The sequence below is a fragment of the Macrobrachium nipponense genome, chromosome 20, assembly GCF_015104395.2.
Source record: "Macrobrachium nipponense isolate FS-2020 chromosome 20, ASM1510439v2, whole genome shotgun sequence".
Classification (NCBI taxonomy): domain Eukaryota; kingdom Metazoa; phylum Arthropoda; class Malacostraca; order Decapoda; family Palaemonidae; genus Macrobrachium; species Macrobrachium nipponense.
Window position 1 is genome coordinate 2,370,975 of NC_061089.1, and position 14,974 is coordinate 2,385,948.

Consider the following 14,974-nt stretch of genomic DNA (forward strand, 5'->3'; position numbering starts at 1 on the left):
TTGAATGCAACTGCTAAATAAGTCATCATGGGGCCAAAGAAAGTTTTAAGTGCTACCCCTTCTGTAAAAAAGGTGAGAAACACTATGGAATTTAAGAAAGAACTTGTAGCAAAGTGTCGGAAAACGTTGCATGCTGATCTCAGTGAGAAAATGCCTACAAGCACTGCTGTTAGTGAATTTAAGACCAACAGAGGCTAGAACAATTCACAGAGCAAATGGGTGTACATAATGTGCCTGCTTCAGTGATTAAGAACATGTTTGCAAAGTGGAGTGATGTAAAAAATTTTGTGGAGAAATATCATCCCACCAAAGATGTTGTAATCCATATCTCCAACATGTTTAATGACAATGCCATGTTTAACTTTAGGCAAATTTTAAAGAAACGCCAGAGACAAATTCTAGGTAAATTTTAAAGAAACGCCAGAAACAAATTCTCTGAACAGTTTTGTGTTCGACATAGGTTCAGTGACACTTAAGCTAGTCCCAGTGCCAGTAAAAAACAAAGAGGGGAAGTAACCTCAGATAGAGCCAATAAAAAACGAGAAGTAACCCCAGATAGGTCCTTGATACCTGAAGTTCTTCTGGAGGGAGATTCCCCTTCCAAACAATAACTTCTCCTCCTCCCTATCCCTTCCTCTCCATCTTCCATACACTAAAAAGTGTCTTTCATGAGGATAAAAGTGATGTTAAATGTTCATTTAACATCACTTTTGTGATGTTAGCCATTTATATTTATTTCTCATTGCTTTCTGTATGTGAAACTGTGTTTATTCCCCTTTGAGTGTCTGAAACACATTAATTCTATTTTTATTACTCCTCATGGGAATGATTGTTTCGGATTTTGTACATTTCGGACTTCATGGGACATCCTGGAACGGATTGTGTATGAAAACCGAGGTTCCACTGTACCTCATTACCATTTCAACAATAAGTTCCAGTTAGCTACCTTATTACAATTTCAAAAATCAATTCCAGTTAGCACTTAAGAATACTCCGGCATTTAAGACAATGATTTGTACTTCCATAAGAACTACAGTGTTCCCCCCGTATTCACAGGGAATGGGTACCAGAACCCGCCGCGAATAGCTAACCCACGAAAAGTTGAAACCCTTATAAAAACGCTTAATACTGCCTATTTTGTTAGGTTAAACTAAAGAAAAACCCACTAAAAATGTTTATACCTGGTTTTTTTTAATAGTTTTATCACAATACGTAAGTGCATTTTATGATGAAATTCATAAAAACACCAGGAATTTGTGGATATTTCTCATTGAAAAATACTGTGAATAGGCAAATTTTCTGCAAATAATAGGAGTATATATTCCAGATAGAAACCCATGAATACATGAGTCCGTGAATACAGGGGATTTACTGTAGTAATATATTTCTGCAAATGTTTCTGGTTCATTGAAAAAATTTATTTCTATTGTAACATTTTGTCATTTGATTTTTAGTAATGGAGTATTTGAATAAATGTTAGAATCCACATTAAAGATTTATCACTAACCCCAAAAAATACCCAATATTTTTCAAAGATTACCATAGAAAAGAGCTCTAAATTCATCTAATAAATAAGTCTTTATGATAAACAAACTTTTTATGCATTACATATTCCTTATAAAAAATATGAGAAATTACCTTCAAATTTAGAGAGTTTATTTGACTGTCCAGGTTTGAAGAAAAATGGCTGAAGAGTTGATGTAGTGGGTGAAGATCCTGTACAAAGTACTAATAAACAATTCTCTGGACTCCAAACAAACCAAGAACACGAAAGGTTATAACTGCGCACATGTCGAACACTTACCCTATCCTTTGATACTTGTTGAGAAACCTAAAATTGGAAAGAAAACAAGATGTACATAATACCATCCTTTATCAGTAAACTAACATCCTTAAATATCAGTGCAAAAATACTTTTGATAAAATCAACTATACTCTTTTTTTCCATCTGTCCATCCGCCTGTGGTGTTTATGATGGTAACACTGCGTCCCAGGCTTTAAATAGTTACGCTATGTGTAAGTTTTAGGTAAATAAAAGGATATCTGGGTGTACATTTGCAACTGAAAAGTGTTTTAATAATTTACTGTATGTGAATTAAACCATTAACATTCGAAATAGGATATTATTTAAAGCCCGGGACGCAGTGTTACCATGCGCAAACACCACAGGCGGATGGACAGATGGAAAAAAACAGAGTATAGGCATGAATGCTTTTAGTGAATTTCTGTCATAACTGGGAGCCCATGGAGGAAGAAGGTGGCTCTGATCAGGAACTTCACTGAAAGCTAAAACTATCTCTTCATGAGTACAAGACATATAGTGTTAATTGATGGCACTTTTTATAATATTTCTATGACACATTTTTGTTTGTTATTGAGGAGTAATACTCAGATCAGTGTCCTCTATGGTGCAGACAGATCTTTCACAAACACTGAGTAGATCATACACTAATACTTTTAAACAAACACAACATGCTATGTTTTAAATTTCATTAAGTTTTCACCTCAACATCACTTTCACTATAAGCATGAAATTAGTGGGCTTTGACAAAAGAAAAACAAATTTTTTGTCGCTGCTGTGAGTTCTCAAAGGAGTTACTCCTGTGGTCACCACACTAGGGCTCCATAAGACAGACCAATCAATTTCATAGAAGTGTCTTTGAGTACATATAAAAGGACTCATGGTAAGAGGGCTCTTTCCCTTGCCATTACCAATTACCTGGTTTTTCCTCACCCTTCTCACACATGTGACAACACACAAACTGGCTAAGATCCCCATTACTCACCAGGTCTGTGAAAGAAAAATAACTTGCTACAAATTCCTATAACTTTACATTGGGCAAAGCAAGTGAGTCTGAGGACTCACAGCAGCTACCAAAAATAGGTTTTTCTTTCGTCAAAATATTTTTAAATAGTGTAGTTGCTGCTGTTCATTCTTAAAGGAACAAACAACAGAAATTGAAACATAATGGAATAAAAGGCCTAGCTACTAATTAAAAAATCCCACTTAAGCTTACCTACCCTCCTTTACTCAAGATACCCATCATGGTTCAACAAAGAAGAATAAGAAAAAATAAAACATATATGTGCTATTTTATGTAGTTCTTCTAAAAATGACATCAATTTATGCTAGGTTGGTATATACCAGGCAACATCTTAGAATTAGTACGGCATTCAGAGAGCACTTTGTTTTCTATTAAGGTGCTTATGGGACCATGACTTACCATAACACCTACCGACACGAAGTGTCCCCAAAGTTGTTGGATGTATGGCAGCAGTGTTTGATAACACTGTTTCTGATAACTCCCTTGTAAACTCAGACTTTTCTACAGGAAATTTTGCCAACAAAAACCAGGGATGAATCCACCCCCTAATGCCAGATGCCACACATACCAAGAAGGAATGGGTTCTGCCTTTCTAATTAGGGACAATTCTTAGCCCACTCAAAAAAGTGACTTTTTCATAATTGGGTTTAAGAAAAAAGGACCATCTGGAACATCTGCTGCAACATCTAGGTAAACCTGGAGTGTTTGGACTGGACATAATGTCATATCTGTAATTCTGCGTTCCCTGAGTAGAATAAGGGATTTCACCTTCAAAGAGTCCTCATTCTAGGCTAGAAAGAACAAGCCAGGAGACAACAGTGACAGCTAAGTGTGTGTGTGTGTGTGTTAACATTGTCCCCATCTATGAGAGCCAAGACGCTTAGATTGTTAAAATGACTGCCTATCAGAGCATTGAGTTATAGCTGCATTAGGACTACTGAATTGAGATGACAGGGGTCAAAGAAACTTATTTAGGGACCAGGTAATGAGAAGTCTTACAGGAGCCAGTCTTTGCAATGTAAAGGACCAGAGACGTGAATTACAAACATCTTATATATTTGAATTAATGCCACACCCTTAAAGCAAGGACTGCGATAATGTAGCCTTGTATGACAGTTGTAATAGCCATGAGGTGCTTGTCCCCAAACAGATAGATTAGACCAAGGATCAACTGGCTCTCAGTGTGGAGGTAATCCAACCACAATTTCCACATGAAATGGTATTGCTGGATGCATGACGCCTTTGCACTGGGTACCTAGTAGTGTTAGGTGAATAATCTTCACCATATAATCCTGGAGCCAAGGGGTAGTTAGGGGTTGAAAAGGCCCCAAAATTACCCACTTGATTACTGGGGGATGCCCTTAGACATATTTTTAGCAAGGTTAGGCATTCTCAAACAAGCCAGTAATATTACTATATTCAACAATGTGTGAGAAATTTTTGCTCCATTAAATGAGTCAAAAATTAGGGGTAGGGAAAATTAGAACTGTAATAACTTTTCAATGAAACAACATATAGACATGAAAGAACACTCAAAATGTAGCCTGGCACACATTCTACATTTTAAATGCAAACCTGACATGACATGACAAAGGTCAAAGTCCCCAAAAGTTAATTAGTGGTGAGATTTGACTCCCGGCTGTTATTTAGCCCTTCTGAAACTAAATCATTCTCCTGACAGGCAAATCTTTTATGCATGCCTAAACATTTATTTAATGAAGAGTAGAGAACTGGAAAGTTTTCTAAATCAGTAGAGCTTAGTTTTGCTATAAATTACTCCATTTAGGTCTGCTAATATTTTGTGCTAAACATCACAAAATTGCTTTCTTGAGTCATCTTCTCTCGCTATTTTGAATACCGGGTAATTGATTATCTGTATTAAAAATTGTGTACAGTGCTCCACCACTTTACTGTGGGGATAGGTTCCAGAACCTACCGTGGAAATGCAATAATCCCCTCTAAAAAGGCTTATCACTGGCATGTAATTGCCAAATATCCAGTACCCCTTAAACTAAAATGCTTGTAACTGTCTGCTTAATTTGTTAATTGAAAGAAAAATATACATCATATTATCATACTAAAGCAATTAAACATAATTTCAAACAAAAATACACCCAAAACCATTGTCCCAAAACATCCTAGGTCATCTTAGATTAGTGCCCTTTTACAACTGCTACTCTGAAGTAAATGCCCCTAAATTGCTTATAATAATGATTAACTCATTTTAAATACAAATTAAACAAATCTTTAACACAAATCAAATAAAAAATCTCTTACAAAATGTTTGACAACTAATCATGTCACCCCTGTACCGTTACATATTTGCCGTTTTCTCCCATAGTACTGAAGTCGTAAACACTTGAAATTATCACTAATTCACTTTTATTTTATAGCAACACTGTTTATTCACTAATTACTGTAATTTTTCATATTGCATTCGTGAGTTCATTCCAGGTTAGCCCCAGACTGAGCATAATAGGTGTACTCTCTCTCTACTATTGCATTGAGAGACCCCGTAAGGTGAACAGCAGACAAGTACTACTTCCTTGCTTGCCCCATTAAAGATGGCCAGCATTACTATACTGAGAGGAAGTGAGTATAATCCTGACCTCTTAATGTAGGACATTGCAGTCATGTCGTCTAGAACCAACCAAATGTCTCTCTTCTGGAGGTTTGAGTTCTTGGAGAGACAAAGACATCCATCAGCTCCAGGAAACTGATATGACAATTCCTCAGAGTAGCTGATCGCCTTCCTGCCACCTGACGATCCTCTCAAAGTCGTCCCAACCTGTCAACGAAGCATCTGTGTGCACTGTCATTCATACAGGCTGAGGAGTCAGGGTGACCTGAATCGCCTGAAATTCCTTCCGGGATCAAGGTCAATCTATCTCCCCAACTTTTAAATCTTTTGATAAGGTCAGTCTCGCACCTTGTTCGTTGCATGCGATAGCTAGAATTTGTTCACGTTCACTTGTAGTCTGAGTGCTATTGGATCTAATATTGATGCAAATTACAACAAGCCTGTCATGCGTTCTAATTGCCATTTGGAAGCTCTGAGCTGTGCCAGGCCCGTTTTGAGGACATGCCTTATTCTGTTTTAACTATGATGGGGAGAGACATGGAGCCATGAAAAGTATCCCAACACAGTCCCAGCTACTGAAAGCGTCTGCTGGGTGTGAGGTGGAATTTTGCCAATTTATCAAAAAACCTTTTGACTGTAGTCAGTTGACCACTACTCTTAGGTTTTTCAAGCACACTTTTCTTGTGGGCCCCAGATCGACCAGTTGTCTGGGTGGGCTATTAATTGTATTTCTGATTTCTCATAGAACTAACCATTATTAACTTTGTCAAATCTTAGGTCAATGTTTAGCCCACAAGGCATGACTCTGAACCTGTACATATCTTTTCCTACCTGGAGCCTTAGGAAGGGGCGGAAGGGAACAGCGACAGGGACATGTCAGAATACATCTTTCAGATCTATAGTAGTCTAAGTCTCTTTTCAAACATTTGCTTGTTCAATGTTGATAGGTCTAGTATCACTCTTCGTTTAGAGGAATGCTTTTTTGGGACACTTAGAGAGACGTGCTTGGTAGTGAATATCTGCACGTTTCTCTATGGCTCTAATTAACAGGGCCTTTCTGTACATAACATTCCAGAGAGGAGTCTGGTTTCTGGAAGAACCCCTTTACAGGAGGGGGAGGGGTTAGACTGCTTCCACCCCAGCCCATTTAAAATTAATGCTGTGACCCCAAAGGGAAGACTTCAATTGCCTGTGGGGTCACTGAAGTCGACCCCTAAGCTTACTATTCCTATTGGTATCTGCCTCTTTCTCTCCCTCTGCCCTTGATAGGCATTCCATTTGTCGCTTCTTTTTCCAATAAGAGGGTCTTTGGACCTTGTGAAAAAGATTTTCTTGCTGTTGTTGTCCTTTTGTGAGGTAGCATCCCTTTTGAACAACTACCTTTTCTTTGAGGAAAAAGACTTATGGGGTGGGTGAAAGGTTAACTTTTTAAGTGAGCCTTTATGGGTTGGGTAAGGGGAAGTTGGGTTTTTGTTTCCACATTAAGTAACCACAGCAGACTCCTCATACAGGTCGTTACAGAAAAGATTATTACATAATGATGAAGTTACATTGGGAAGTGACTAGTTGGAGCCCTTCAATGTTTCTATTCAAACTTTTATGTGCCACTCTAAAAAGTCATAGAATGTCTCCCACAGGGTTCTCATAAGGCTTTTCACCACAACAACAATTGTTCTGGAACAATTTGGAAGCCTTTTGATGGCATCTAGCAAAGTGGTAAAGGTTATAATACTAAAGAGGTGGATCCTGGTAAGAAATTCTGCTGAGGCTATTGCCTCTGAGATTTTTCTCATGCTTTTCAATGGAAAACCACTAATTTGGACTACACGAGCATTACTAACATTGCGTTAGGATGCGTTATGTGGGCATCAGGAATTTTTAAGTTAATAGCACAGGCTAGTAACGCCTTGCCTGTGACTACATGAGATGCTGATAGCATCCAGATGCTAAGACAGCACTAAATAGGCTAAACCTCTGAGCTCCTCTACAGATACCACTCTACGCAAGTACCATGAGAGACAGCACAAGAGATGATTGACACAAACAAATTTATTTGTGAAGCTGAAAGCAGGCCGGCATTATAAATGTAATGTCAAAATGAATGATTACTATAGCTATAATAAATGTAGAACTTTGTACCATGCTTTTGGTGGTTTCTTAATATAATGGAAATTGACCAGTAGTGTTTGATAATACAGGGTGGACCCATCAATGTCTCACACTTTCCTTTGCATATAATGATTTCGAGGCACAAGTCTGCCACACATCCTACTTGGACAGCATCCATAATGAACTAAACAGGCTTGTTTGATACTCAGTAATGCTTCGAAAATAGTGCTCATGCAACCTGGCCAAAAACCCAAGATTGGCCAATGTCAAAAACGCAACGTTTTTAGCACCCATGTATCCAGACCCTGACAGTTGAAAACTGCTGGTACAGTTGTCACTCCTTTTCAAAATGATTGTCAGTGTCGAGGGGATGTTCTTCTTAAAGCAGTTGTTTATCCAACGCCAGTGCCAATTCCACTTACCAATTGTTTTATCATGCACTGTCGAAACTGTTTTTGCACTACCGAAGAAGCTCACTCACAGCCTTTCTCATCTCTGCCTCTTTCTTCTTGATGTAGAGTGAAGTACTCTCTTTCATGCCAAAATAGAGGGCTACAGCTGCGTAACTCCTTCTCCTTGGGCATCATGACCTTCTCCTGGTGCTTAGCCTTTTTGCAAGAAGCCTTAAAAGGTTCAGGGTATTTAGGAGGCATATTAGGGCATGATTACACCGATTGATATTGTAAACAAAAATGAGGAAAGTACTCAGTAAAACAGCTAAACTTTGGAATGGTGGAAGGATACAATTTAAACAGAGATGCAGGCTCTACAGTACATATAAACACCTCCATGAGATAAAGTCTTGAGGGTAGACAGCCAATCAGCGCAAAGGAAAATGAATTCCCGTCCCAAGATGCATTTTTCTTTGCTGGAGGTTCGTGTTTTTCTTGGATTGGGTAGAACATTTTTTAAGAAAAAAAATACATTTTATAATTATTCTGCTATGTTTACATTAATATATTACATTGTTGTAATATTTGAAAAATAGCAAATTTTTTTATCATAAAACATGTGTTTAGTCATGAAAATATAACATGAAATAGAACTATATTGACAGTCCCACAGACAAAAACATAATCCCGTCGTTCTACAAACTATCTGCTATTTTAGATATCCTCTACCATCATCCTAAAACACTTTAACATCATGCCAAAATTATCAGCAAAATATCAATATACAGTGGTACCTCAACATACGAAAGGCTCAACTTACGAAAAACTCGAGATACGAAAGCAAATACAAAAAATTTTACAGCTCTACATACAAAAATTGCTCAAGTTACGAAAAGTTGTTGCTGTAAAGTCCTGAGATTCGCCCGGACCACCGAGAAACATTTTGAAACTCCCGCGCCGCCAACTGAGTAAACTCGCCACCATCCTCCCGCTCTCCCATTGGTTCCTGATGCTAGTCACCCCATAAGATCCTGCTCTCCTATTGGTCAGCATCTACCCCTTGTGCTTTAAGTATTCTATTGGTAAAGGAGGTGCTATAAATGAAAAACTTATTCATGCAACACATTTAATAAAAAAAAAAAACATTAGGTAAAGATAGAATAAAGAATAGAAATGAATGGTTATTATACTGTTTGGTAGTTTCAGTAGTTGAAGAGAGATAATGAAAATTTATGGCTTACTGTGTACTAGGAAAAGTGATTGCTTGGCGATCGTTTGATACTCGTAAGTGCTGGACGTAAACAGAAGTTTGAAAGCTTTTTTTTTGTTTGTTTATTATAGTTAATGGTTACTTAATAATTATTTGAAATGAGTACATGCAATACATTTAATAAAAAAAAATTGTGAATTAGATATCATAACATATAAAATAAATCAGACTGCCAACAAATACGTATTTTTTAGAATTCTTCTTCTGTTTTAATATTACGTTACATATATGTTTCATTATAGCTGTCAGTAACCCAGTACTAATGAAAATTTATGGCTTACTGTGTCCTAGGAAAAGTGATTGCTTGGCGTTTGTTCGGTACTCGTAAGAGCTGAATGTAAACAATCGATCAGAAGGTTTTTTTTTGTTTGTTTGTGTATTATAGATAATGATTAATTAACAATTATTTGAAATGAATACATACTGATTATTTATACATTTTATTGGCATATTCTAAGCTTTTAGCTTCTTAGGTTTAGATGTCAGAATCATAGACTAGGCTACAGTAGCAACCGCTAACATAGGCTAGGCTTATTGCTAAGGGACATATGCTAAAGTCCTAATATATGCAGTAAAAATGGGGTTGAACATTACATGCAGTTGAATATTACTCAAGTATGTACAGTATTTTGCCTTTTTGGAGTCATATTTCTTCCGTCGTATCGGCGTCGTAACCCTAGAACATGTGTTTTAGGCCTGGAAATATAATTTACTGGGGTGTTTTTGGAGGGCTTGGAACGGATTAGCCATTTTACATGTAAAATGTGGTCCAAGATACGAAAACCTCATGATACGAAGGGCGCCTCAGAACGGATTAATTTCGTATCTCGAGGTACTACTGTACAATGTACAGTATGCACAGAATATCAATGCTGTTACATGCACTAACCTGTACATATGTATGTACTGCGTATGCCTCTAGAGCTCGTGTGTTGTGTATGTAAGTATCAGTGCGGACTTTGAGTATCTTTTTGAATCATGCCCTACGATGTCTCTTAAACACCCTACTTCTACAGCATCTGGACAAGAGCCTAAACACCAGAGGACAATCATAATGCTTGAGGAGAAAGTAGACATTATTGTAATGTTACGAGAGGGCAAAAGTCATGGAGAAGTAGCAACCCATTTTGGCGTAACAGAAAGTGCCGTCTCTTCCGTCAAGAAAGGATATATAATAAGGGCAAATTCCTAGCAATGGCCCTTGGTAGAGAGCTCTCCACCCTCATTCATGTACTCTCTATTACTGGTTCTAACAAAGCAGGAGTTTGAAGAATTTCAAGGTCTGTACAAAATTCTGAAGAAAGCCAAGGAGCTGCGGACAATGATAAGAGAAATGGGATAATTCTGAGGAAAACTCAATTAATATTTCAAGTGACCTGAATGATCTTATGTCTTATGAAGCCCTATTGTAACACCTTCATGAAAATGAGTAAATACCTCAACATGATGTAGCCTCCTGAAACCCCTAAAGAAGTACCTGAAGAAGGGGAAGAGGTGCCCCCAGAGATGTAACTCCTATGCTTTGCTGTGCAGCAATTCATCGTCATTCACTGGAGTGCACAGCTAATTCATTACCCTCATCTTTAATCAACATTCATCACTGGTGAGTACCCTTATGATTTACGCAATCTTAACATTAAATATTTTTAATGAACATATGTATTTTTGTTCTCATGAATGAAAATGGGACGGGTTGAATAGTAACTGTATGAAAGAAACTGTGCATGTATGAATACCGAATATGGGGAACTTGATTAGTTTCCACACAGCTGTATGCCATATATATAAATATATATATAAATTATATATATCTCCTTCCCAGCTTGTTCCCATTTTTATATGGGGTCGCCGTTTCAGATGAGCCGTTTCCATTTATCTCTATCCTGTGCTTCTGCCTCATCAATTCCCTTCTCATGTAAGTCTCCTCTCACACAGTCCTTCCCTCTCTTTCTTGGTCTCCCTCTTCTTCTTCTTCCTTGAACCTCCATCCCCATAGTATGTCTCCCAGCGTGGTCCTCATCTCTCTTCAACAGGTGTCCATACCATCTCAGCCTCCCCTCCTGCACTTTCTTTGATACTTCCACCACCTTAGTCGACCCCCTTATGTAGTCATTTCTGATGCTATCCTCTCTTGTCACCCCAGACATCCACCTAAGCATTCTCATTTCTGCCACATCCATCTTCTTCTGCTCTGCTTTTCTCATGCTTGCTGTTTCCGTACCATACAGCATTGCTGTTCTTACCACCGTCTTGTGAAATTTTCCTTTTAACCTAAGCGGTACTCTTTTGTCACAAAGAACTCCAGAAGCCGCTCTCCAGTTGTTCCAGCCTGCTTGTACCCAATGTTTTACTTCTTCTTCCATGCTTCCTCCAGCGTTAACAAAAGATCCCAAATACTTAAACTTACCGACTCTCTTTATTTGCAGTCCACCAAGCTGAATACTTTCTCTATCATCCCCCTCATTGGTGGTACATATATATTCTGTCTTAGATCTACTTATTCTCATTCCTCTGTCCTCCAGTACTTGTCTCCACCTTTCCAATTTCACTTCCAGATCTTCCCTGCTCTCTGCGCACAGAAAAATATCATCTGCATACAATATATTCCATGGTACTGTCTCCCTTACTTCCTCTATTATAACATCCATCACTATGTTAAAGATAAATGGGGTCAGAGCCGACCCCTGGTGTAATCCTACTCTCACCTCAAAACCCTCTGTCTCCCCAACACTGCTCCTCACTCTGGTAAATACATTCTGGTACATCTCTTGTATCAATCATAAGTACTTCTCTGGCACCATCTTCTCCCTCAGACTCCTCCATACCTCTTGTCTCGGGACTCGGTCATAAGCCTTTTCAAGGTCAATGAATACCATATGTAGGTCCCTTTGCCTTTCCCTGAATTTCTCCATTAGTTGCCTCAGACAAAATATACCATCTGTTGTTCCCCTTCCCTTCATAAATCCCACCTGCTCTTTACCTATTTGTACTTCTTCTCTCAGTCTAGCATCTATCATCCTTTCCAGTATCTTCAAAGTGTGGGACATTAATTTAATGCCACTATAATTATCACTCTCTTGGACATCGCCTTTCCCTTTAAAAATTGGGATCAATATACTCCCACGCCACTAATTTGGTATCTTTTCCTGTTCAAGGATCTTTATCATAAGAACGTACAATATATCCACTCCTTCATCTCCTAATGCTTTCCATGCCTCCACAGGAATCATGTCTGGTCTGGTTGCCTTCCCATTCTTCATCTTCTTCAGTGCATTTAGTACCTCTTCCCTAGAAAACCTCATTACCATGCCAATGTTCACTTGCCCATCCTCTCTTATTAGTCTATTATTTTCTTCATTTAACAACTGTTCGAAATATTCTTTCCATCTCTTCACAATGTCTTCCTCTTTTCTAAGTACTACACTATCTTGATCTTTTATTTGTTTGATATGTGTAATATCTTTGGTGCTCTTATTTCTAACCTTTGATAGCTTGATCATCTTCTTTAATCCTTCCTTTGTCCCCAGCTCATTATACACATCATCTATTACGACTTTGGCGTTAGCACGTTGGGCTACCACCTTTTTCACCACCTTGTTTTTCTCTCTGAACCTATCTCTGTCTTCCACTGACTGTGACTTTTCCCATCTTTTCTTTGCCTCCTTCTTATCTTTTACTACTTCTCAATGTCTTCATCCCACCACCAGCTCTCCTTTTCTTCCCATATGATACCAGATGTCTCTCCTAGCAGCTCCTTTCCATGCCTTCTTATTACTGCTGCATTTCGTGCCCACCATTTTTGAACATCTTCAATCCCTATATCAATATCCTCCAAAACCCTCCTCTTAAATTCTCTCCTCTCATCCCCTTCCTTCTCTAATATCTATATATATATATATATATATATATATATATATATATATATATATATATATATATATATATTATATATATATATATATATATAATATATATTAATATATATATATATATATATTATATATTATACAGTGTTCCCCCCGTATTTCCAGCCCAAACAGAAGGCGAGAGTTACCACTAAGACCATACTATCTCATGTGGCGAAAGAGGAGGAGAGAGGGAGAGAGAAACGATAGAGATGAGAGAAGAGCGGAGAGAGATAGAGAGGGGTGGGGCGGGGGGGGAGGGTTATCCTTATTTAAAAGACTGATAATGGATAGATTATTGTACTTCTATAAAATACCATAACATATGAATTTTTGAAAATAATTATATTACTATTATTAATATGCAAAAAATATAATAAACATACACATGTACCATAGAAATTCTCACTAAGTAAAAGAAAGAGAGAGAGAGAGAGAGAGAGAGAGAATAGAGAGAGAGAGAGAGAGAGAGAAAATACGTGATCATTGAGAAGGCAACAGTTGTTGGACCTCAGCCAACTCTGCTTGGCTACCTGGAGTTCAAAGACGCAGGGTTAAATCCCCTTTCTTTCATTCTTACATAATTTTATATTTATAAACTAAAATCTTGCTAATTCACTTTAGTATTTTCTTTAATGAATTGATATTATTGCTGTTTACATTTATGTTGATATTTGAAAATCATTAATTCATTTATCATCCAAAAAACATACATTTCTGTAAGAAGAGAGAGAGAGAGAGAAAAGAGAGAGAGGAGAAGGAGAGAGAGATAGAGAGAGAGAGAGAGAGAGAGAAGATTTTCGTAGTATTGTAAAATACTTTCACACTTATGATTTTTGTAATCACGGTTATTATTATTATTATATATTATTAATATTACTATTAGCATATGAAAATATTAATAAACATATTATGCATAGTGTACCATAAAAATCTCTCATCATCAGTAGAGAGAGAGAAAGAGAGAGAACTGGAGTTCGAAAGAAAGACGCATGAAGACTGGGATTTCCTTCATTCTTACATAATTTTTAAAATTTATAAAATAATATCTTACTAATTCAATGTAGTATTTTCTTTCTTGAAGTAATTGCTCTTTACATTAATATTAATATTATAAAATTAGTAAATCATTTATCACACTAAAAACATATATCCCTGTAAGGGAGAGAGAGAGAATTATTAGTTATTATGTGATATCATTTAATCTATTAAACTTACTAATACAGTATTGATCAAAATTAATAATATTTTAAAATCAGTAAATCGTTTTTTTGTATCATAAAAATGTATTTAGGCCATGAAAATAAAAACATCAAAATACACTAATTAGTGATTATTTTATCGTCGGAAAATCTAGCGAATAGGCGAATTCACCGAAAAAAAAATGGTTAGATATGGCGAGAAAAAAAATCCGCGAATCAGTGAGTCCTGCGAATCGGAAAATGCGAATATATATATATATAATCTATATATATATATATATATATATATATATATATATATTGTATATATATATATATATATATATATATATATATATATATATATATATAATATATATATATATACAGTCGGCGCAAAAAAAAAACGAACGCCCACTACATTTGTAAACAAATCATAGTAATGATATAAAAAAAGGAAAATAAAAGGGAAAATTTTAGTTCACTTATATTTTTTTCAATACTTAGACATTTCTCCATTATTTTTGAGTACAGCTTTTAACCTTCTTGGCATTGAATGTGCTAAATCTTTGAAATATTGTGCATCCATGTCTTCAAACCAAAATTTACGGATGGCATCCTTCAATTTTGGGGAGGGACGTTTTCTCATCTGCTAGTGCCTTCAGTTTCCGTTTCATGTATGCCCAGCAATTTTTCAATTGGGTTTAAATC

At 36.8% G+C, this 14,974-nt stretch overlaps 1 protein-coding gene across 1 annotated transcript in view; it reads right to left on the minus strand.

Annotated features, from left to right (window-relative positions):
• The window catches only part of LOC135221624 (regulator of MON1-CCZ1 complex-like), a 317,999-nt gene that overhangs the window by 234,644 nt on the left and 68,381 nt on the right, over window positions 1-14,974 (minus strand). The window contains exon 4 of the mRNA XM_064259288.1: window positions 1,639-1,831. Coding sequence (XP_064115358.1) covers window positions 1,639-1,831 — 193 coding nt within the window. The remainder of the gene's footprint in view (window positions 1-1,638; window positions 1,832-14,974) is intronic.